The sequence below is a fragment of the Silurus aristotelis genome (genome assembly GCF_946808225.1).
Source record: "Silurus aristotelis genome assembly, chromosome: 1".
Taxonomy (NCBI): domain Eukaryota; kingdom Metazoa; phylum Chordata; class Actinopteri; order Siluriformes; family Siluridae; genus Silurus; species Silurus aristotelis.
In genome coordinates this window covers 7423354-7449597 of record NC_139574.1, presented here as the reverse complement: position 1 = coordinate 7449597, position 26244 = coordinate 7423354, and the positions used below count along the sequence as shown (strand labels likewise).

Here is a 26244-nt window from a genome sequence, read left to right as displayed (position 1 = left end):
CTGTGGAGGGGGATGTGTGTCAGAGCGAGGAGAACGAGGTGATGACTGAGAAATGAGAGAGCGGTGACATGAAAACGGCGTGGAGGAGTTCAAACAGAGAGAGTCGGAAATGTGTGAGCGGAGCAGAACGAGAAAATTGAAACGATGTAGAGGGAAAAAAATAGAAAAAGGTTTCTGTTTTGGGTCAGATGCAGGAAATAGAGTGTGAGGAAAAAAGTGGAAGTGCGTGTGTGCGCGTGTGCGTGTGTGCGCGTGTGTGTGTGTGTGTGTGTGTGTGTGTGTGTGTTTCTGATTCCAAAACTTGTCTCGAATGGTCTTGAAGTTTGGATCCTGATAGCAATACTGCACTGTAATAATAAAGGTAGTGTAGCAGGACCTGGTCTTTAGTAGTTTGCTCTGGTGTTCATGTGGATTATTTGTGAAGGGTGCACTATATCCACACGTGGCTCAGTTTTTTCACGCTCAGCGTGCTTCCACATAAAATCCGTAAAGATTTGCACTTCCTAAAAATAGCTTGTGCTAAATGAAGTTTTTGTTTTCTTTGTAGTGTTAAATCTCACTTAGATACTGTACATTTATACTCAAGAACTGGCAACGGATAGATAGATAGATAGATAGATAGATAGATAGATAGATAGATAGATAGATAGATAGATAGATAGATAGATAGATAGATAGATAGATAGATAGATAGATAGATAGATAGATAGATAGATAGATAGATAGATAGATAGATAGATAGATAGATAGATAGATAGATAGATAGATTCCATCAGTGAACAATTATCAGTTGATAAAATCAACAATGATAGAATTATAATAAATTAACTTTCCACCAGATGAAGATCGGTTCTCTTATGGTTCTTCTCGAGGTTTTTTCCTCATACTATCTAAGAAAGATTTTTCCTATTGTCACCTCTGGCTCACTTATTAGGAATAAATACATGTATACATTTCATAACCTGCTTATCTCTGTAAAGCTGCAGACAATGTCCATTGTTAAAAGTGCGATTTTAATTTATTTGAATTAAATATTTGTAATATATTAATTTCTGTAAAGATGCTTTGGCTCAATGTCCTTTGTTGAAAATTCTATAAAAATTAAAACTGAATTAAATACACGACTAACTATTAAACCTAGTATAAAAATAAGTGTAATCAATAAGCATATTAGCATAGACCTAGCATTCTTATTTGCAAAATCACATTATTTTTATCACAAAGATGCCCTTTCAATCTGTGATGGATTTGTGCTCGTGTGTTGAGGAGGGAAAGCAATTTTTCCTTCCTCCATCACACATGAAACAGATCTCACACACCTCCAGATGAAGTGCTTCCAGGACCCGCCCGGTCCTGCCCTTAACATCTGGGGCTGCTCAGGCACTTGTTTTGGAAAGATATTAAAGCAATTCTGAAAAAGTTATGATGTCTGATCATATATGCAGAGATTTTTTTCTCATATTATGCAACTCATCCAGAAGTGTGTTTTTCAGAAACGCAGCCGCACCTGCCTCAGATATCGAGTCAGCGCTAGCATGTTAGCACCTTTGACTGTGTGGTTCTCATGCATATTCAGTCAGGGAAGAGAATCCACACACCGCAGTCGATTATTTATTGCTTCATTCTTCTGACAGGTGAGAAAGGATTTGAGATTGAGATATGAGCAAGGTGTTAGAAGATCTGAGCTCTACTACCACTTTGGCACTACTTATTACCAAGTAATTGTACTTTTTTTTTTTTTTCCTGCTTTGATAAATCTTTGATTTTGAATCACAGTTTGAGGCGGAACACTTAGCTCTTGACTGCATGCTGAATGTCAGAGCAACCTTAAGTTCTGGTAGCTGGAATGAATCGGACAGGACTACCTGCAATGACACAGGACCTATCGAGTAGTAATGCACCCTGATTTATTTATCCTAGCCATATTTTGGTGCCACAACATTAGAAAGCTTTTACAGGAAAACCTTGCAAAAGGGTTTCTCGTGTTTCCTGTGGTGTGCGGTTGTTCTGCATTGTCTATGAATAGAAAGAAAAAGGCGAGGTTGAGAATCTACTTTTATTCATAGATACTCAGAGATGAGAAAAGTAGTCTTTGGTCCTGAAGACTTTCCTTTGCGGAAAAGTTCCTGTTACAAAGCGCTAACACTGGAATCTCCTTCCATACATCTGTAAAAAACATCCTGATATTCTGATTTAAAACTTGTCCAAATATTACTGCATAAACAATAATGTATACAGAGTGATACAGGAGTATCTGCAAGAGTGAAAGGGAAAGTTTATAGTCAAGTCAAGTCAAGTGAAATTTATTTATATAGCGCTTTTTACAACAGACATTGTCTCAAAGCAGCTTTACAGAAATTAACAGTCAAGGTGAATGGTGTGCATTTATCCCTGATGAGCAGCCATGGTGACTGTGGCAAGGAAAAACTCCCTTAGATGTAATGAGAAAGAAACCTGGAGAGGAACCAGACTCAAAAGGGGAACCCATCCTCATTTGGGTGACATCAAGAGTTTGATCATAAATCTTTCAATAATACAGAACACTGGAGAGTGAGAACTAACATGAGTACTGTAGTATAATATTAAAAGTAAATACTCTTTCAACAGTCTTTGGTATAAAAGTAGGAGCTACTGAGCTCAACATTTGTGATCATCACAGATCCAGCATCAGCTTCTCCATGCCAGAGCCTTTAAACACTTCAGGAGGTCCAATGTCAAAACTCCACACATGTAGTGGGATCCAATTGGCACTGGTACATCTCTAGATGGTTCAGGATGTTTGCGAGTTTGGCATCTACTTCTGTAAAATCCATAATCTTCATGAGGTGGGACGCGACTGGAGCTGGTCAAACCTCAGGAAGCCTCGGGATGGGGAGAGAAAGAGGCTTCTCTTTCTCTCCCCATCCCGAGGCTTCCTGAGGTGGAGAGAAATTAGCGTAGCTGCTGTTCATGATATTAACAGCACAAGTTGATAATGTGCATGTGATCAGATGTTCTGGAGCACAAGGTTGTGATGTGATGTGTGTTATGTGTAGGCTTTGCTAAAAAGCTATGTTTTTAATCTGCACTTAAACTGGGTGAGTGTGTCTGAGCCCCGAACACTGTCAGGAAGACTATTCCAGAGTTTAGGAGCTAAATGTGAAAATGCTCTACCACCTTTAGTGGGCTTTGCTATTCTAGGAACTACTAGAAGCCCAGAGTTTTGAGATCTCAGGGAGCATGACGGATTGTAGCGTGTTAAAAGACTGGAGAGATACATGGGAGCCAATCCATTTAGTGCTTTATAAGTGAGTAGCAGTAGTTTGTAGTCTATTCAAAACTTAACCGGAAGCCAATGTAGGGACGATAAGATCAGGGTTATGTGGTCATATTTTCTTGACCTTGTAAGAACTCTTGCTGCCGCATTCTGAACTAGCTGAAGCTTGTTTATTAATGATGCAGGACATCCACCTAGTAATGCATTACAGTACTCTATTCTGGAGGTCATAAACGCATGGACGAGCTTCTCTGCATCGGATATAGACAACATATTTCTTAACTTAGAAATATTTCTAAGGTGAAAGAAGGCTGTTTTTGTAACTTGGTTGATATGATTTTTAAAACATAAGTTGCTGTCTAAAATAACTCCCAGGTCTTTTACTGTTGAACTAGTGGTTACAGAGCATCCGTCTAAATGCAGGTTGAGATGCTGGAGCTTCTGTATACTAGTTTTTGGGCCGATGAGCAAAATCTCCGTCTTATCAGAATTTAAAAGTAGAAAGTTATGGGTCATCCAATCTCTTATTTCCTTAACACACTCAGTTATCCGAGTTAATTGAGCTGTATCGCCTGGTTTAGATGAGATATATAGTTGGGTATCATCAGCATAACAATGGAAGCTTATTCCATGCCTTCTAATAATATTTTCTAAGGGAAGCATGTATATTGTGAAGAGCAGGGGTCCTAGAACTGAACCTTGTGGCACGCCATAGTTCACTAGCATTAGCCTGGATAGCTCTCCATTTAAATCTACGAAATGGTAACGATCGGACAGGTAGGATTTAAACCAGCTTAATGCCTGTCCCTGAATGCCAATGTAATTCTGATATAGGACTGTGTATGGTTTAGAGACAGTGGCATTGAGTAAAAGACAGGAGGTGGAGCTGGAGGTAGCAGAGCTGAAGATGCTGAGATTTTCATTGGGAGTGACGACGATGGACAGAATTAGAAATGAGTTTATTAGAGGAAGGTGTAGGACGTTTTCAAGACACGATGAGAGAGGTGAGATTGTAATGGTTTGGTCATGTGCAGAGGGGGGACATGGGGTATATGAAGCGGTAGAAGAATGCTGAGGATTGAGCCTCCAGGGCAGAAGGAAAAGATGGAGGGCAAGCAGGAGGGTTATGGATATGGTGAGGAAAGAGATGCAGGTGGTTGGTTTGAAAGGGGCAGATGTAGAGGACAGGGGTATCCACAGCAGCTCATCCATCTCCATACAACCCTAGAAGGAGCAGCTGAAAGAAGCATCAGACTTTTCCAGGCATATGTGATTCTTCCTCAAACTGTTACCACAAAGTTAAAGGCTGAAGCACAGCCAGCACCATGAAGAAATGCTTTACATAGGTTGAAACAAAACACTATTGAACACCTTTGGGAAGGATGTGAACACTGAATGCACCCCAGGCCTCCTCATCTCACTGACATCAGTACCTGACTTTACTAACACACCAGTGGCTAAATGAATCTCACACAAATCTCCACAAGGAGAGTCTAAAACCTAGTGGAACATCTTCTCAGAAGAGTGGAGGTTATTATAACAGCAAATGGCGACTAATTGTGGAATGGGATGTTCAAAAATTACATTAGAATCTGATGGTCAGGTGTCCACTGACTTATCTATATTTGTATGTATATACTGGGTGTATAATCCACAGCTGAATTTATAGACAGAGCAGATGTAATAGAAATGAATACAAAATGGCAGAAAATTTGATAACCTGTTCCGAGAATTCACGTGTACTGTTGAATATATATTATTATCAAGAGGTTAGAAGTCGTTTCTGGTTTTGTTAAATCCTTGTCAATGTACTTCTGATTTATATAAAGAGGAGAGAAGCAGGAAGGAAAAATCCAGACTCGAAGCTGTACACATCCTCCTTAAAAGAACTTGTTGCGCTCCTGGAACGAATGCAACCTTTTATGCGTTTTATTGTATTATGCAATTTTAAGTCCGCCTTGAGATGAGATTTTCCACAGAGAACCTCTTGATTTGCTGAGCATCGTGAAGAACGTGCTGCTCTGACTGCCTTATTGAAAGTGTTCCTCCCACCCACTCCAAACCCATAGCCTCGGGCCTGCAAGAATCTCTCCACCATGACACTCGATACAGACGAGCACAAAAGCCACGCTCATTACACTAATTGAATCATGAGGAGGTGTGTTGGATTGGGGTTTTTTTTATGCATGTGCACGCGCGTGTGTGTGTGTGTGTGTGTGTGTGTGTGTGTGTGTGTGTGTGTGTGTGTGTGTGTCGACTGGTTGGGTGTAAGATTAGGACCTGTGCCCACTGAAGAAAGCAGCAGCTAGAGCACTCAAACCTCTGCACTTGGCATGGAGCAGAGAAACCCATGCAAAGCAGATGGTGGGATTATTTTTTTTTCTGTATTCTGCAAAGCTAATCAGGTGCTAAATATAAGCTTGTCTTCTCTATTTAGCGAACCACTAAGCTGGTGTATGCAGAATCTATCAGAGGAAAGAAAAACTCTTCAATCTCGTCATCTGTCAGTAACGTTAATACAATTACTGTAACACTCTAACGCTACCTTCGCACCAGTGACAAAGTGACAAAATGAGCATTTGTTCCAGACGTACATACATGCTCAGCTTCCAACAACCAGGGATATCTTGCTATTCTCACTCAAGTATATAATTCAATGTACTTTATACAATAATTTTACACAGATCATGCACTAATTTAACCTCTTAACCTCTTATATACTATGTATGTATATGTATGTATTTATGTATATATATATATATATATATATATATATATATATATATATATATATATATATATATATATATATATATATATGTGTGTGTGTGTGTGTGTGTGTGTGTGTGTGTATATATATATATATATATATATATATATATATATATATATATATATATATATATATATATATATAATTCTTAGTGCACTTGCACTTTCTCATTTGCACATTGCACACACATTTCTATTGTTATACTTAATCAACAGCTCATGCACATTTTTCTGTACATTATTTTGTGTACATATATCAACTTATATTTTGACATGCTTTACCGTACATATACTTACATATTTATCTGCACTTGTCAATTTGCACAATTGCTACTATTTGCACTTCTGGTAGATGCTTAACTGCATATTGTTGCTGTGTACCTGCTCTCTCTCTCTCTCTCTCTCTCTCTCTCTCTCTCTCTCTCTCTCTCTATCTATCTATCTATCTATCTATCTATCTATCTATCTATCTATCTATCTATCTATCTATCTATCTATCTATCTATCTATCTGTCTACACTATATAGACAAAAGCATTGGGACACATGACTTTCCCAGCCATATGTGATTCTTTCCCAAACTGTTATTGCAAAGCTGAAGGCACACAAATGTACAGGGTGTCTCTGGATGCAGTAGCAAGTAATCTTCCCTTTACTTGAACTAGTGTGACACAGGGGTGTTAATAAAGTCAGGTACTGATGTAGGTGAGGTGAGGAGGTCTGGGGTGCACTCAGTATTTACATTCATCCCAAAGGTGTTCAATAGGGTTATAGATATAGCACGAGATCTTCCACTCCAAGCCATGCTAAACATATGTTCATGAAGTTTGCTTTGTGCACATGGGAACATGTTTTAGGTCTCCTAGTTCAAGTGAAATGAAGCAGCATTTAGGTCATTTGAATGCCCTTTAAGTATGCCACTATAGACTCTCAACAAACGTTTGAGGACACCTAAGATAAGACATAAGATTTGTACATGCTTTTTAAACACCCTATTCCACATTGATTGTTGTTTTAATAACCTCCACTCTTATAAGAAGATGTTCCTCTACATTTTGATATGTGATATTATGAAGATTTGTGTGATATTTATACACAAAAGGGTGTTAGCGAACCACATATGGCTGAAAAAGTCAGGTGTCCCAATACCTTTGTTCATGTGATGTATAGTGCTTGTTAAATGTTTGGAAACACCTAGTCTTTAATGGTTTTTGAGGGACACATGCAGGTTACATTAGTTTCTATAGAACAAACTACGTAATTTAATGGTATTTTCTTTGACCAAATGATGAAGGGTGTAGGAACAAAAATTTAACTCTTGTCGTCTGAAGGTGGTAGGTCAGTGGCATTGGACTCTGGATCGGAAGGTCATGAGTTTAAATCCAAGCATCACTAAGCTGCCACTGCTGAGTTGTAAGTCTGCTCAGTAACTGCTCAGTTGTACGTCGCTCTTGGGAAGAGCATCTGCCAAATGCTGTGAATATAAATGTAAATCTGGGCAGTTTGTTTCGTTAAACATTCAGCTATAAGTCTTGTGAAACTTGCCATCTCAGTGGAGTTCAATAGAAACATTGGAGTCCATCCTGGATCTAGGGGCACAAGCACAGATTTAAAATTCATTTTGACCTAAACAACCAAAGAAACTCAACCTTTCCTCTCACAAAATGTATATCATACTATGTTATTTTAAAATGCTTTCTAAAGTAATGGCACCCCAGATAATGACGGAATCTGAAGAAATTTGTGACATGCACACTTTTTTCCCAGACCAGGATACATTTCACACACAGGATACATTTTAATCAGCAGTAAAAGTTTGGTAGTTAATTATATAGATATGCTATTGCAAAAACTATCATTCATACAGTTTAATATTAAAGGCTCCTAATATGTTTTGATTGCCTGAATGTTTGGACGCATTGCGAGAAAGCCAAGCGGAGAAAAAGCCGTGCATGAATTTTGTGCTGTTCAATGTTGTCATTGGCTCGCCTTATCATTCTAGCAGCTAATTTTTTCGACTAAATTTACAAACAGTCTGGTCTGACAGATTGTCTTTCCGCCTGTGTCTTGTTTTGCTTAGTGTATAACGGCTACAAGAAAATTATGAGGTAGAGTTTATAAAGAAAGAAGCCGTTGGCAGGGAGAACAATGAACTTATGACGTCCGGGTGGGTGGACGTAGGCAAAAATTAGCTGTTTTTAAGCCAAAACTAAATGCCAGCAGGGTTGGCTGACTGTAAGGAGAAGTAATATCTGGTGTCACGCACACTTATTCTAGATCCCGATACCTCCCTAATGTGCTGTATGTCAAGTCTGTTATGCAAACCTATAATTTCTGAAAGTCAAGCAAGAAAGTGATTAATGCAAACAAAATGGCCTTAATTAGCTTTAAATAAACGTGAAGTCTGATCAGAAACGTGTTTAAGGCTTTACAGGTGCAGTTATGGTAGGTATGTAATGGTTTGTCATTATTTTTTCCATGTTTTTACAAGACAAATCTTCACATTTCAAGCAAATTCCAGTCTTTAAACTGATGCCATGTTTATATTCATATTCATAAATATACAAGAAGCTGTCAGTACTAGAGGTGTCAGGAAAGGTTACTGAGAACTATTAATATACAGTAAATACAATAATTTCAAGTACTAATGAAGCAAAAAATTAAGTTTTCTATCAAAAGGAAAAAAAATATTTACAACAATATTATTATTAGTAGTAGTAGTATTATTATTTATTTTAATAAGGAATTTTGTCACACTGCTCCACAAACAAATAAATAAATGAATAAATAAATAAATAAATAAATAAACTGCCTTGCAGAATTTTGTTGGATTTGAATATTACTATAAATATAAATATACATATACTTATTTTTTATTAATTATTACAATATATTACTTTTATTATATCGGATATTACTATTATGAATGATCATAAATTATCTATTCGTGGATACTTAAAAATATAATTACATATAATTACAGTCGCAAGTATAAAAAAAATTTAAACAATTTAAATGTATTTTTGGAAGGGAGCAACATTATCTGCCAATATTATAAGAAATTTGGTACAGCAGTAAATCCACCATGTCCCTAACCAGAATAAAGCAGTAACTAAAGATGAATTAATATTTACATAAAAGTATATGTGAGATTCTAATATATTTACTATTTGGGTTTTTTTCACAACTTCACAATAATTGTTTTTGTGTCAAATTAATACTCATAATATTCTTATGTGAATATTTTAATTTTTAAAGATTCCTTATAGAAAGCAGCCGATACAACAGAAAATCTACTTTCAAACAATGCAGTGTAAATGTTTTATTAAAAGAAAATAAGTAAATACATGTAAATAAAATATAAATAAATAAATAAATAAATAAATAAATAAATAAATAAATAAATAAATACAATTAAGAAATTATAAAAAAAAAAAAATATATATATATATATAGGTCCCCTGGTGGTCTAGTGGTTAAGATGCAGCGCTCCCACCGCTGCGACCCGGGTTCGATTCCCGGTCAGGGAACCATCCCCAGCCACTCTTAGTGCCGGTCCCAAGCCCGGATAAATTGGGGAGGGTTGCGTTAGGAAGGGCATCCAGCGTAAAACATGTGCCAAATCAAACGTGCAGAGGATCCGCTGTGGCGACCCCTAACGGGAGAAGCCGAAAAGAAAGTTTTAAGAAATTATAAAAAAATATGGGAAAGAAATAAATTAAATTAAATTGTTTAGGGATTTCAAAAATGTTTTCAATTACTATTTTACGATGAAAAGTTTTTGCATTTTTTTATTCGGAGCCGAATCGGACAGTTATTTAACAAAAATGATAATATCTATATTAGTAGAAAGATATTACAATACAGATGCCCACGATATGAAAAAAAACCAAAAATAATTGAGATATAATTCATGATGATATTAATATTATGCATATTCTTATTGCCTAGCAGTAATTTTTTATAATTTTTTTACAAATAATATGAAACTGTATTTGTATAGCAGTTTAAAAAATCACAGTATTTGTATGATGCAGTGTACAGATGCAGTGTGACGTTTTTCAGATTCTAAACATGACTGTGAGGTAATGAAGTCTTCCTCAACTGCCACTACAACACTGCTTTTTTTATTTATGATGGAGAGAGTGAAAGGTGGAGAGTGAGTGAGAGAGAGAGAGAGAGAGAGAGAAAGAGAGAGAGAGAGAGAGAGAGAGAGAGAGAGAGAGAGAGAGAGAGAGAGAGAGAGAGAGAGAGAGAGAATCAATGATTTGATCCACTGGCTGCTTCAGTAGCATGTCCAGCCCCTCCTCTCTCTTTAACCTCTTATCTTTTTGTCTCTCTGCTTTGAAATTGGCCACCCAGCAGGGTTTTAATAACTTTTTTATTTCTTACATCTCAGTGAAAGTGAAAAAAGTGTGACTGCTCTTTTTCATTGCATGGTCTTTAGGCTGAATGTTTAGGCAAAGCTGTTTGTCTTGTTAGACTCAATGGGCAGTTAGACAGCAGAGCCTAAAAGCCTCGGGGCCAAACTGTCCATAACAGCTGGTAAATAGTGTGTGTGTGTGTGTGTGTGTGTGTGTGTGTGTGTGTGTGTGTGTGTGTGTGTGTGTGTGTGTGTGTGTGTGTGTGTGTATGGGGGGGGCTTTAAATACCCTAATTCAGTTTCATTCTCTTATATAACAACACTTAGCTGTTGGACCTCATTTATCACACAGCTGTGTGTGATTTGGTTTTTATAGATCAAAGTGGTAGATGTTTAAGATGTTGGACTGCTGATTTGAAAGGTCATGACTTGACCCTCGGCTGTATCAATAAGAGTGTTTTTTTTACTTGTCGCATGTACAGTGAAATTCTCACTGTTTGGAAGCTGGGTGCAGACATGATACAGCGGGCCTTACTCAGGGGCCCAAGTGAAGCAGTTTGGTGATCCCAGGGCTTGAACCCCCGACCTTCTGATCAGTAACTCGGGGCCTTAACCCAGGTTTTCACATATCTCGTGAAACCAGGAGAGAGCGCAGGGTCAGCCATGATACAGCACCCCTGGATCACAGAGGGTTAAGGGCCTTGCTCAAGGATCTATAGTGACAGCTTGGCAATACTGTGGCTTAAACCTCCAACCTTCCAATCAGTAGTCCAGAGCCTTAACCACTGTGCGACTTCTTCCCAGATTTTCACATATCAGAGCGCAGGGTCAGCTATGATATTTGGCTCCAGGATCAGAGATGGTTAGAGACCTTGCTCAAGGGCCCAACAGTGGCAGCTTGGCAGTGCTGGCTTTTGAACCCCTGATCTTATGATCAGAGTCATAACCACTGAACTACTACTGCCCCTGAGAGCCATTGTAGTAGACTGTTGATATTAACCACAGTCCAAATCCATCCTCGAACTTCTTTTGTTGCTCAGTAACTTCATGGATCTTTAGGCTGTTGATGTGGAATCATCCTTGACTGCACAATATCTACAATTGAAGAGAACTTCTTTCTAAAGTGGGATGTCTGGATGAATCAGGCCGATCCGAAGAAATGAAAGGGACAGGAACGCTGGTCACTGGGACCTCAGGAGCATGTTAAACTCGACAGCCCTTTGATTAGTTTGTGTTTAAATACTCCATGTCGTTTTGAGTCAGTGGGCAAATGGACTCGTCCGGTTTCACTGTTGATTATTCTACATTGTTGATTTCGCCTGACATTTTGGATTTATTTGTTCTAATCCAGCACTTGCATCCGCCTACACTCCTATTTTGTAAAATATAGCTTAATAGCTTTTTTTTATTTTATTTTTTCAAAATAATTTCATAATTATTTTTAGTATGCATTTCATTTCAAATAACTATTTATTTATTTTTTTTTGGGAGAAAACTTTTTCTCCCGAAACCTCTTCCATGAACGTGCTAGACATCGCAGGAAATATTTATCGTGTATTTCATTATCATTTAACAACAGCGCGAGGTGAAGCATTTGCAGGTACAAATGGAACAGGCTTTCATGCAGGGTACAACAGCGTGAATTCCTGCGTCTCCTGCCTACGCTGTGATTCGAACAAAGTGTTTGTGACATTGGAATATCAGGAAACAGATGTTTGGAAGGAGTGCTTACAGAATCTGTAGCATCCTGCAGTCATGATGAGACTGAAGCAGCAAGTACACCACAACAAACTTTCTGTGTGTGTGTGTGTGTGTGTGTGTGTGTGTGTGTGTGTGTGTGTGTGTGTGTGTGTGTGTGTGTGTGTGTATACATACAAAGACGTATACACACCCAGTGAAAACTGCATTTATTTTTTCATCCATGACATACAATACATCCACGTATTTAACTAAGATTCAGCATAGAAAGATTTGTCAGATTTGAATCATTCTAGCACAGCCAGCTTCACTTCATCATCAAGAAGGAACCACCATGACTGGGATCGTCACTGATGGACGTACAGTCATATTTAAAACATTTACACCATTCATTACTGCATGTCTCATCACCCTACTGTGCTTGAAGTCTTATGTAGATATATGCGTTTTATGTTTTACGCCTTCGTTTACAAGGAAATTCATCACCCAACGCTGTTCCACACACTGGCACTGTTGCCTGCCATCCTGACATGTGTAGCGCCTGTCAGTAATAGGACGCGCTAGTCACTTACTACTGTGTGTAGTATCACCACGCTGGCATCCATTTTTATTTTTATTTGTGAAATTAAAAGCTCTGTTTTGGACTTGAACACTCCTTGAATATACAGTTGTGTATAAATATATATACAGTATATATCATTTTTTAATAAAATAAAATTTGACAGCTTAATATATATATATATATATATATATATATAAAGCTGTCAAATTTTATTTTATTAAAAAATGAGATTTTTATATATTTATAACACCTACAATTTGTTAGTGTATTTAAAACTTGAAAAGTATTAATTTAAGGCACATTTATAATAGATTAAGTTTTATTAAGTTGCGATTAATCACAGGTTAACTTATGACAATAATGTGATTAATCGCGAATCAATATTTTAATTGATTGACAGCCCTAATATTTATACATATTATAATATATGTGTAGATATATTAGGGGTGTAACAGGACACAAAATTCACAGTTTTAGTAACAGTTTTTAACAGTTCACATTATAAAAACAATTTTCACCAAATTACCTGCTAGGTTAAATAATATATAAAAATCGTTTTTTAATATAAGTACGGTATGTACAGTACAGACCAAAAGTTTGGACACACCTTCTCATTCAAAGAGTTTTCTTTATTTTCATGACTATGAAAATTGTAGAGTCACACTGAAGGCATCAAGTTCTATTTGACCAAGAAGGAGAGTGATGGGGTGCTGCGCCAGATGACCTGGCCTCCACAGTCACCGGACCTGAACCCAATCGAGATGGTTTAGGGGTGAGCTGGACCGCAGAGTGAAGGCAAAAGGGCCAACAAGTGCCAAGCATCTCTTTCGGGGAACTCCTTCAAGACTATTGGAAGACCATTTCAGGTGACTACCTCTTGAAGCTCATCAAGAGAATGCCAAGAGTGTGCAAAGCAGTGATCAAAGCAAAAGGTGGCTACTTTAAAGAACCTACAATATGACATTTTTCAGTTGTTTCACACTTTTTTGTTATGTATATAATTCCATATATAATTCCACATGTGTTAATTCATAGTTTTGATGCCTTCAGTGTAAATCTACAATTTTCATAGTCATGAAAATAAAGAAAACTCTTCGAATGAGAAGGTGTGTCCAAACTTTTAGTCTGTACTGTATATTTTATTAATAAAATGGAATAAATGAAATTAATACAATGCACTTTTTATTAGTGGCTAACGCTAGCGCTATGGATTTTTTAGCATTTTCATGAATAAGTTTTATGTCCAGCTTCAAGAAAATCCTGACAATTCCGCAAATCAAAGAAAGCAAATAAATTAGGGTTGGAAGGAATGAAGACATTTGTTAAAGTATCCTGAAATAAGTAGAACAGTTAAGTAGAACATATCTTTAGAAAAGTAAATATAAAATTTAACACACACACACACACACACACACACACACACACACACACACACACACACACACACACACACACACACACACACACACACACACCTGTATTACCCAAATAGGGTCTAACAAATGTAATCTATTTAAATAAAATTTTCCATTTATTTAATTTCATTTTATTTAATTCATGTTGATTTAATTAATTACATAATGTAATCAATATGATAAAAAAGTGTATTGAATTAATTTGATTTATTCTATTTTTATAAAATATTATTTTATATATTATTTACCTAGCAGGCATTTTATTAAAAAATGTTTTAAAAATGTAATTTGTTTAAATGTTGGTCACAAATGTTAATATATATGACATAAAAAATGCTGCACTTTCCAGTAATGCAGTTCAGCCGAAGGAACTTTGAATCTCCTGTTAACTAGCTGACGTTTATACCAGAGGTAATAAATGTATAGTGACACCAAAAATCCCTCAGTCATGAAACGAGAGGAAACAGGGGAATGATTCTGCTCGTGTGGAGAGTGTCCAGTTACTTTAGAGCCTATAAAACAGAGGGAATCTTTTTCTATTTATTTATATATTTATAGTTATTTATTTGTAATTTTTTAGGTTAAACACCTCAAAAGTCTGCACTTCAAACACTGTTTCATTACAGATTTATTATGGTGGTATACAGAGGCAACATGATGAGAAGAATAACAGGGTGTGTGTGTTATAACTGTTTAACACTAACCTTCAGTGTGGACTTCCAATAAACCCCTGAATCCTCACTGAACCCCATGACTGATGCTGAAAGACTGTCTCAGCACTTTGGGGGTGATTGGTAGATGATGTTGATAGCAGCGTTCAATTATTTATTCACATCCTATCCCTGGCAGTCATCATTCAGGTAGTGACACAGAAGACGAGAACAATGGAAGCGCTGGATCTTCACTTCCGCTTGCTGACATTCGGCATTTTAGCTGTTCTGTGTTTGACCTAGAAATTTTTTTTTTACCAGTTTTTGATGGAAGAGGGGGGGAGGGGGAGCAAGAGAGCGAGAAAGTGAGAGAGATAGAGAAAAGTGAGACAGAGGAAGCAAGCGAGAGAGAAAGAGAGAGAGAGAGAGAGAGAGAGAGAGAGAGAGAGAGAGAGAGCATCCTAGCTACAGCTTGGTAAGGAGAAATAATTGGATTCTCGTTCCTTATCTCGCTCAACACAAGTTGTCAGAATCCCTGCTGCCTTGGCACAGTCACGTTTCAGTCAAGCGGGAAGGATTTCTTAAGGTTTCTGATAGGTGACACAGCTTCAGATTGTATTTTCTCTCTCTCTCTCTCTCTCTCTCTCTCTCTCTCTCTCTCTCTCTCTCGTCTTTCTCTCTTGCCTCTATTTTCGGTCAGGGTATTTGCAGGGGGCGCTCGCTCACATGAACAGCCATTTTGGTGCAACAGTTCAGCAAGCTACCAAGGTCAAATTGGTCTTAAAATCGTGTGATTATAAAACCGTGGACTTTACCTTCTTTCTCTCGAAATCGGCACGCAACAAAGTATTAGCTACACGCAAAACACAGTTTAATACTAGCTCCAAAATGTGCTCGGAAAATTTATTTTCTTAATAGTCAAGTATTAATTGAGATGGTTTGGACATAATTGAGATGGTTTGGACATGTGCAGAGGAGGGACATGGAGTATATCAGTAGAAGAATGCTGAGGATGGAGCCACCAGGTAGGAGGAAAAGAGGAAGGCCAAGGAGGAGGTTCATGGATGTGGTGAGGGAAGACATGCAGGTAGTTGTGTTGAAAGAGGCAGATGTAGAGGACAGGGGGGTACCGAGACAGATGATCCGCTGTGAAGACCCCTAGAAGAAGTCGAGTAATTCTAAGAATTAAAATCAGTCAGGAAACACGATTACTTTTAAACCTGGGAAAATAAATGTGCCGCATTCATAAATAACCAGTGCAACATTTTCATTAAACCCTTTTACTTTAAGGCTGGAAGTCAACACCGTAATCACGACTTAAGAAATATTTTTGTTCATGAATGTGTATTCAATTATTCCCAAAAGTCTCTTAATTTCATAGCTTTTTTCTCAGGTGTAAGAGAGACACCTGAGTGGAAGTTCAGGTAAACGTTTTTATCCAATCAGGCTTCACCCTCACATCACCTGTTTCCAGGTATGTATCTGCCATAAGCCTTTCACAGTCAGCACCTAATCAGATTGTGATTTGGCCTCGCTGAGGCTTTCTAGCAGGCGTATATAAAAACGTCAGCATTTTTATGTCATTTGATTGGATGGTCATTAGGGATCATAACCGGGATCTGTAGCAAACTGCACAAGCTCAAATATATTGGTGTGGATTTTATAGCTGCTTTTTCATTCCACAATGATTGACATAGTAGATGAAATTGATTTGGTAGCAGATATATTTACAAAGACATTTTCAGGACATGACTGACTTTTTAAGAAAAGCCGGACATCGTGAGGAAAGGTCAGGTACTTTAATCTTTCCTGTAGAACATAAATACACAATTTGTGGAAGGAGACTTGCTGAATTGTCCTCATTGGGTTTCTTGCTTTAGTAACGGCATTCATTCTTACTGTATGAGATTCCTGTCTGTGATGCAGCGCTCTGTTCTACTGTTTCTCTATAATATTGAATTCTATAGTCATAATGATGGTATTTAGGGGTGAACTGATTCTGGTAGGACACTACTGAAGGCCCAGGTGTGAAATGCTAGCACACAACTGCATTTCAGTGGTATATAGAGAGACATTTTTACAGAAACTTAGGGACCTAACAGTCAGTAAGAGTGAATAATGAACGATTATGTAAATGATGGGAATTATTTACATAATCGTTCAGTAAGAGTGAATAATGAACGATTATGTAAATGATGGAAATTAATTCAACGAAACTATTTAAATAATCTTTCTGGAATATTGTAAATGTGCTTAAATGAAAAAAATAAATTAATGCTATAAATAATAATTATAATAATAATAATAATAATAATAATAATAATATTATAGAATATATGTATGTATATGTATATATAAATAGTACTACTACTAGCAATAATAATATTATAGAATATATGTTTATATTTAGAAATCTGTGCATATAAAAAAATTAAATAAATAAATATATATATATAAAAAAAATTATATATATATATACAAATAGTACTACTACTACTACTACTAATAATAATAATAATAATAATAATAATAATAATAATAATAATAATAATACTGAAATGCCCAGCATTCTTAACTACTGTCTTTTATATATGTTGAGAAACATATATACTTATTTATATATACATATTTCTGTTTCTACATATGTACTATACATATTTACAGCAACATGTTTTCTCTATATAATTTCTTGTTACATTTTTGCTTGCTTGCTTTCACTTGTCTTTCCAAATCCATAAACAGCAGCAGTGAGTTGTACTGTAGCTGTGGGAAATGATGAGGTCCTATAGGGAGTGTCTGTGTGTGTCTGTGTGTCTGTCTTGTTCTTCTTTCAGTCTCCTCTTCCTCATTCCCACAGCTTCATGTCAGGGTCTTTAGAGCTGTTGATCATTAGGCCACGGTGGGTCGAGGAGGGATGTAATTATGGAGCCTGGCTCCTCTGTCAGTCTCTCTCATGCCGCCCTGAACTCATGTCTCTAATAGGAAGCTCCAAAGTAAACACCACACACACACACACACACACACACACACACACACACACACACACACACACACACACACACACACACACACACACACACACACTTCTTCAAGAGGACACAAAGGAAAACTGTCAGCAATGTTTGGTTATCAGTAAGTGGCTTTTTCAAAAAGAAAAATGTCCCCTCCAACACTAAATTAATGGAAATGCATTCTGTGAGTAAATCACAGAATTGCTAGACGTATAAATTGTACGTACCGTAATTGCTGTTCCCGGATGTCCATTTCCACGATAAATTGGCGAATACGTTTTGCTGTTGTTGATGGACAGTGAGAAATGTGGACACGTAAACAAATCTTATTTCCTGATATGTAATTTGATATTTAGATGGAAAGAAAGCGAATCTCGCTGAATTGTAATGACATCTAAATGCTTTTTGGATGAACGGTAAGTGCGTTTAGGTGTATATTAATAATACAATCGTGGTCCAGGTTTGTCAGTTACGAGGTTGGTTAGAAGGGAAATGGCACAGTGGTGGATTACACGGATTTAAAGCTATTTAAAGTTATCGGATTGTAAAGGAATTTTTTTAGAAATGACGGTAAATGACTGTAAGATCCCATTTAAATTCTTGTGTTTTCTAAAAAAAAAAAAAAAGCATTCCCTGTCTAAAATATTAAATAAAAAACAAAATAAAGGGTGAAAAAAAAACTAAAGAAATTTGAAGGAATGATTCAACATGAATCAGGTCAAGTGGCTTTTAATGGCATTTCAGTCTGACAAAGAAAATACATTCCTTGTTTGTTTTTTTATCAGAAAAGAAAGAAACGAAAGTAAATAAATGTGGGAAAGAGAATTTTAATGCAGATATCATGAAGCTTAAAAAAAGTGTGTGTGTGTGTGTGTGTGTGTGTGTGTGTGTGTGTGTGTGTGTGTGTGTGTGTGTGTGTGTGTGTGTGTGTGTGTGTGTGTGTGTGTGTAATAAAATAAAAATGATTAATGTTTTTTTCTAATTATTTTAAGCACATATCTATTAGTATACAAGTAGTACGTTTGTTATTCACTGTATAGCTGTGTAACAGAATAGGATGGATGAAATAAATTTATATTTATTAAACTAAATAAAGCTATAAATATTTCTTAATTTATGGTTTGAAACCATAATAAATCTACAGTAAGGAAAAAAATTATTACATTTACATTACATTTTTTTCCATCTATCCAACGTGAGTCAGGTCAAGCGTTTTTTAATGTCAATTAAGCCATATACAGAACACTAGACAGTACAAGAAATAACATTCAGAATAAAAACATCTCTATTAATGAAATCATCAGCACTGGTTCACTAGGTTGCAGACGTAGGATACCATCATCCTAAAACTCTTTTGGGAACAATTATAGGACATTTTTAAATATATAAAGAAAGAAAACCAACAGGAAAAATGCTTTGGTACCTCATTCATAATAGCAGGTTGGGTCTTGTGATTTAAGATTATTCTTTTCAACATGGAGATTTATACCCCTCAAACCCCTCACACCCTCACACCCACTGTTCACTCATTCTGATTTGAGCTTGTCGTCTTAAAACCCTGTGGAAAAACTCTACACTCCTATCTGAAGTGAAGCTTGAGCCCAGATCACTTATTTGCTCTTCTACCATACATGTAGCGCATGTAGGACTTTTGGAGACAAGGTGAGGGAGGTGAGATTGAGCTGGTTTGGACATGTGCAGAGAAGGGACATGGAGTATATCAGTAGGAGAATGCTGAAGATGGAGCCACCAGGAAGGAGGAAAAGAGGAAGACCAAGAAGGAGGTTTATGGATGTGGTGAGGGAAGACATGCAGGTAGTTGGTTTAAAAGAGGCATCTGATGATCCGCTGTGGCGCCCCCTAATGAGAGAAGCCGAAAGAAGAAGAAGAATTTTATGCTAAACTGCCCTGCGAGATTCCACCATGTAATTGTAATTTTCTGGACTGAACTGATTGCAAACTTGCTGGAATAAAATTAAAAGCAATGAAATCACATTTTAATGGGATTTTTCTTTTTTCTTTTTATCCTAAATCTGACCAATCACATATTCCTTTTTTTTTTTCAGGGTAATCAGATCAATATTAGCTGAATGTGGAATTCTTTTGAAACGTGAACAAAATTCCTTGTACTGTTGTAATATATTTCAATAATTTATAATAATTTATAATTATATATATATAATTATATATATATATATATATATATATATATATATATATATATATATATATATATATATATATATATATATAAAATTATTATTATTATTATTATTATTATTATAAATCTTTTTTTTTTTTTTTTACCTACTTTTAATCTTTTTTTCCAAACACATCCTTTTTATCTTAATGTATATATTGTATCTAATGGCATGTTTTTCTGAAATGTATTAGAATTAAAAGGAAGATATTATAACATAAAATGTAGTGAAAAAAAAATAATACAGTACATACACATACATACTTTTTAAGTACAGTAACAGTTTAAAATCCTTAATTTATGTCTATCACTGGTGTTTATTGGTGTCATAACACAATACATGCTCTACATGGACATTCAGTGACATTGAATGTAACTACAAGCGGATAGAAATATGATTTGTTGTTACTGCTGTGGTATACTGTAACTCCTGGGACACCTGTGCATAGTTCTCCAGACTAGGATTTGATCACATGATATTTGACTACTTTTGTCTGTGTCTCTGTATGTGTGTGTCTGTGTGTGTGTGTGTGTGTGTGTGTGTGTGTGTGTGTGTGTGTGTGTGTGTGTGTGTGTGTGTTACAGAAAAAGTGAGCAGTATGCTTTCTGCACTGATTGTCCCCTTCAAGTATATGAGTCCAGGTCCGAGCAGCACAGAAGATGAAGACACGCTAAGTAAGTACAAAAACATTGGCAATGTTAATTTGAATTTATAATCATTCTAAGCCTTTACTTTACTTCTGTGCCAATTCACACTCCTCCCGATTCTCTAACACGTGCTCGACTGGTCCCTAAATTTAATTCAATTTATTTTTGATTGTAGAGCACTTTATGACCATAAAGCAGCTTTGAAAAAATAAATCAGGTATAAAGTTGTCTAAAAAGAATGTACAAGTGAGCCAGTGGTGACTAGGGCAAGAAGAAACTCCATGAGATGACATGAGAAAGAAAACTTCAACGGAACCAAACTCAAAAGGGAACCCATAATCATCCTCAACACCAAATGTTTATCCATTACAGTTCCATCCTTGGATGTTCAAATACAGAACTCTTCATGCAACCTGTGGTTCTGATCTATTGTAGCAGACTGTTTACATTAATTACAGTCCAAATCCACCCTCAACGTTCTTCAATTGCTCAGCAACTTAACAGATCCTTAGTCTGTTCATGTGGAACCATCCTCAGCTCCACAGAATTAAAGAGATCTTCGTCAAGAGGTAGGGTGATGGGATGAATCAGGCAGATCCTGTTGGAGTAAAGGGAAAGGAACACTGGTTGCTTGTACCTTAGGAGCATGTTTAGAGAGATATTCAGTATACAAAGAAAAAGATGCTTCCAGACTCCTTTTTTTGTTGTTCTTTTAACTGGGTGGTGGAATGAGCTTCCACTTGATGTCTGAACAGCTGAGTCACTAGCAGTCTTCAAACAATGTCTGATGTTTACCTCCTCTAGCATTACGTTTAATTATCACTTCTTTCTAACAACACTCCTGGAACAAAAGTTTGTGGACACCTGAGCATTAAATTGATATGTACTTTTTCCACATTTAGTCCTTATTTGCTGTTATAAAAACCTTCTGGGAAGATGTTCCGCCAGATTTTGGAGTGTGATTGTGGAGATTTTGCTTAGTCAGCTACAAGGGTGTTAGTAAACTCAGGTACTGATGTATGGTGAGGTGAGGAGACCTGGGGTGCAGTCTGCATTTTAACCCAAGATCTTCCACTCCAACTCATGGAAACCATATTTTCATAGAGTTTGCTTCCTGCACATTAGCATTGTCATGCTGGAACAGGTTTGGGTCTCCTAGTTCAAGTAAAGGGAAAATTTGATGCATCTAAATGCATCGTATTTCGACTGATTGTATTTTTAGATTATGACCTGATGAGCCAGTATCAGGATAGATTTATTAAAAATAACTTCCAAGCAAGGTCTTTGCTATGCAAATGCAAAGGATCAGTACAGCATTTATCAGAATCTGGCCACAAACTTTGTACTGAAGCACAATGGCGCAGACTGTAAAGTCTATAAAAGCTTCAATATAAAACAGAGTTCTCTCTCTCTCTCTTTCTCTCTCACAACGTCAGGAACGGTATGTGCTCTCCTCCATTATGACAGGGATTGCTGCTTTGCATTGAATACCAGAGACAAATCGCACCCACTCTAAGCATGAACCCTGAGGCAATTTTGAGGCAGATTACAGAGGTGATTTAGCAGATAATTCCCCCATTTGTGAGGATTTGTCCATGGATTTCAAAATGCTTAAATAAGAGCCACGCAATACAGGGAGCTTTCAGGAGCTGCTACTTGATGGGTTTTTTTTGTGTGTATTATTATATCATTGTATTTCATCTGACATCTTTTTCTACTGAATTTAAGTCAATGATTATAGAACAGAAAGCGGAGGAAATGAAGACATCACAGCCGTTTACAGGTGACTTTATATGATTTGGTTTAGCTTGTGTATACATGTTTAGGTAGTTGAGGTCCGTGGTGGTCTAGTGGTTAGGATGCGGCGCTATCACCGCTGCGGCCCGGGTTCGATCCCCGGTCAGGGAACCAACTCCAGCTATTAGGGTTGCACAAGCCCTAGTGCCGGTCCCAAGCCCGGATAAATGGGGAGGGTTGCGTTAGGAAGGGCATCGAGCGTAAAAACATGTGTCAAATCAAACATGCGGATGGTCCGCTCTGGCGACCCCTAACGTGAGAAGACGAAAGAACGTTTGTACATGTTTAGGTAGTTGTGGTATTGGAAGCATAAAACAATTTATGTATTCACTGATGTGTAGATTAAACTCAATTATACATGCACTGCAGAATATAGACAAAAGTATTTGGACACCTGACTTTTCCAGCCATATGTGGTTCTTTCCCAAACTGCTACCACAATTCTGTAGAACGTCTTTGGATGTTGTAGCATTAAAATTTCCCTGTACTTCAATAAGGAGACCCAAACCTGTTCCAGCATGACAATGCCCCCATGCCCAAAGCCAGCTCCATGAACATATGCTGTACATGGGTTGGAGTGAAAGATCTCCTGCTATAGAGCTCTGAGGTGTTCAATCCTATTGAACACCTTTAAGATTATTGTGAACACTGTCTGCACCCCAGGGCTCCTCGCCTCACCTACATCACTTCCTGTCTTTACTAACACCCTTGTGGCTAAATTTATTGCTCACAAATCTACACAAGCACACTCCAAAGTGCTCTCAGCAACATCTCAGAAGACTGGAGGATATCATGACAGCAAATGTAAATGTGGAATAGGATGTTCAAAAACACACATACAAATCTTATGCGCAGTTGTCCACAATGTTTTGTGTATATTGTGTAACTTTGGTGGCATTTGCTCATCGTGGTGCTTAGTGGTGCTTTTCCTTGTTATTATATTGATGATTTAAAGGGATTTGTAGTGATGTACTGTATCTTTGACCAGGAAGGTACTTGGGGTGTACCTTTAATTATTTTTTAGGGTAAAGCTTTAAAGATGTATCTACAGTCTATAATAATAATGATACATTAAGTGTATTTAATTATGTTTTCAAGTAAAATATATATTAAAGGTACAAAGGATGTACAGTTGTTTGGAGGGCTTTAAAAATTTGATTGATATATTTAATAAACAAATTATATAAAAAAATATTTTAAATATTAGTAATATGAAGAAATGTGTATGAGCAATAAATAGTTAAAAAGATATATATACCACAGTATATGACATAATAATAATAATAATAATAATAATAATAATAATAATAATAATAATAATAGCATTAATAATAGTAATATTAAAGTATATTATATATAAATATACCAAAAATTACAAATGCTTCATAATAATTGTATGAAATATAATCACAAATAATAAAATAATAGGAACAGAAATAAGAAAACTATAAGTAGTTTAAAATGTAAATATAAGCTGTGTAAATAATGAATAAAATTACCATAAATCAAATACTGTAAAATAACTACAGCATTACTGTTTGTCTATTTCCAATACCTTTTCCTACATGTATACTATGTCTTTGCATCTTTTAATTGAAGAAATGCATCGTACTAATAATTTCACGTTACTGTAAATGATGGGTTCATGTGGTCATGTATGTTATTTAAGAATGTATGTTTTGCTGTTGTCCCCTGTCAGGTACCAGTAGTACGGAGGTCAAAGAGAACTGGAACTCAGAGAATTTTGAGGATCGCTCAATCATGGCATCAGACCGTCCGTCCTTCTTCCTGTCTGATTCGTCACGGAGCAGTACGAGCACTCTGAAACGAAAGCGTCCGTTAGAGGAGGACAACAACGGGCGTGTGTGTGAGCTGCGAGTGTGCTGCAGAAGGTCCTCATGGTCCGACGCACCGAAGAACGCAGTGGTGCAGCTGAACGAGCTGCGTCCAGGTCTGCAGTACCGCACTGTGTCTCAGACAGGCCCTGTTCACGCTCCACTCTTCTCCATCGCAGTTGATGTCAACGGGCTTACGTTCGAGGGAACAGGGCCTACTAAGAAAAAGGCTAAGATGAGGGCAGCTGAGCTGGCGCTTAGCTCATTTGTGCAGTTCCCCAACGCCGCTCAGGCTCACTCTGCGATGGGAGGAGTATCAAATCCCACCACGGACTTCACCTCGGACCTATCGGACGTTCCAGAGACGCTCTTTAAGGGTTTTGAAACAGAGGGTTTCCGTTCAGCCAAGTCGGAGTTGTTGTCTAGCGCCCTCCGATTGCGCCACACACTGGACTTAATGGTTGTACAAGCGAGGCAAGGTGACGCCCACTTTTCCACACCCCCACCAACACCTGAGCCGCCTCCTCCACCCAGCCCCATAGTGCTGCTGAATAATCTGCGGCCAGGAGCGCGCTATGCCTGCCTGTGCCAAAGCACCCGGGGCCGCCGCGCTCGCCGCTGTTTCGTGATGGCCGTGCTGGTGGACGGCAGAATATTCGAGGGCACCGGCTGCAGCAAGAAGCTGGCAAAGAGAAAAGCAGCACTGAGTGCCCTGCAGGCGCTCTTTAACATCACACAGGCACCCGAGGCGAGAATGGGTATGATCAAGCGGCCTCATTTACCCCAGGTGAGTCGTGCCAGGCAGGGCTTCTGGCAGCCAAAGCACTCCATACGGCGAGTTGTAATAGCCGCGGCAGCAGGAATGCTGGGATGCAGAACAGCGAGCCAAGACTTAATTAAAGGGGAGGGGATAATGGGAGGGAATGAATGATGCAGGACTGAGCCGGTTACTGAGAGAAAACACAGAAAAGGGGCTTATGTTAACACACAGGCTTTAACATTGACTTTCAGACTTGCTTATGTAAACGCAAATGTGTGGGGTGTGTGTGTGTGTGTGTGTGTGTGTGTGTGTGTGTGTGTGTGTGTGTGTGTGTGTGTGTGTGTGTGTGTGTGTGATAGGTCCAACAGCAAACAGAATCTACTCAGTCATCTGTTAAGTTGGAGAAAGAGTATAAATGAGGCACATTATAATCCCTGTGCCCTTGACACAAGAAAAAACAGTGAAGCTTCTGAAAGTGATTTCGGTTTCCTACTTTCTCCCTCTCACCCTTCATGTTTATAGAGCTATAATTGCGAAAAAGTATTGAAATTTGGCACAATCTCCTTTTGTCTCCTCATGTGTGCCGTCGCAGTGTCCATCAAAATTAATTCAATCTGACGCCCAGAGGAAATGAAAAGTGTAAACCGACAAACAAACCTCAAACCTGTCAGTGAAAAAAAAAAATTATAAAAAATGTTGTTTTGTTAGAAAACTCTAGGGATATTTTTTTACTTCAACATCAATGTCAGTTTGTCCCTCCTGTGTAGAAAAAGGAAAAAAGGTAGGACCTGTCTGCGTTACAGCTTTTTCTCGGCAGGAACAGTCTGTAAAGGCTGCATTTGTTAAAAGGGTTGGGTTTCAAGGATTTTCTATAAATATATATATATTTTTACCATAATGTTTAGCCACACACCACATTGTAGAAATGTTAAACTTGCACTTTCATAATGGTTTCCTGCTAGTGGTAATGTAATTCAATGGTTAAGGTGTTCTTCTGATCATGTGTTCAAACCCAGCACTTACAAGCTGCCAGCCCTCATCTGCTCAGTTGTTTGAATGAGATAAAAGTCACTCTGGATAAGGGTGTCTACCACAATGTTTTAAATGTATATATAAACTGTAATTTTTGACACTAAATTCACATTTGGAATACATTTTTTAATTAGTTTTTTTTTATTTCAGAAACATTGCAAGACTTCGCCCCATGTTAAATTTTCCGTTAATTAAAGATTTATCAATACTTACGTTTTTTTACACATCGATTATTAAAATGCTTTG

The 26244-nt window shown here is 37.3% G+C and overlaps 1 protein-coding gene across 1 annotated transcript in view; it reads left to right on the top strand.

Moving 5' to 3' along the window:
* adarb2 (adenosine deaminase RNA specific B2 (inactive)) overlaps positions 1–26244 on the top strand; it is a 246600-nt gene that overhangs the window by 125795 nt on the left and 94561 nt on the right. The window contains exons 2-3 of the mRNA XM_083546030.1: positions 20512–20601; positions 24071–24993. Coding sequence (XP_083402156.1) covers positions 20512–20601; positions 24071–24993 — 1013 coding nt within the window. The remainder of the gene's footprint in view (positions 1–20511; positions 20602–24070; positions 24994–26244) is intronic.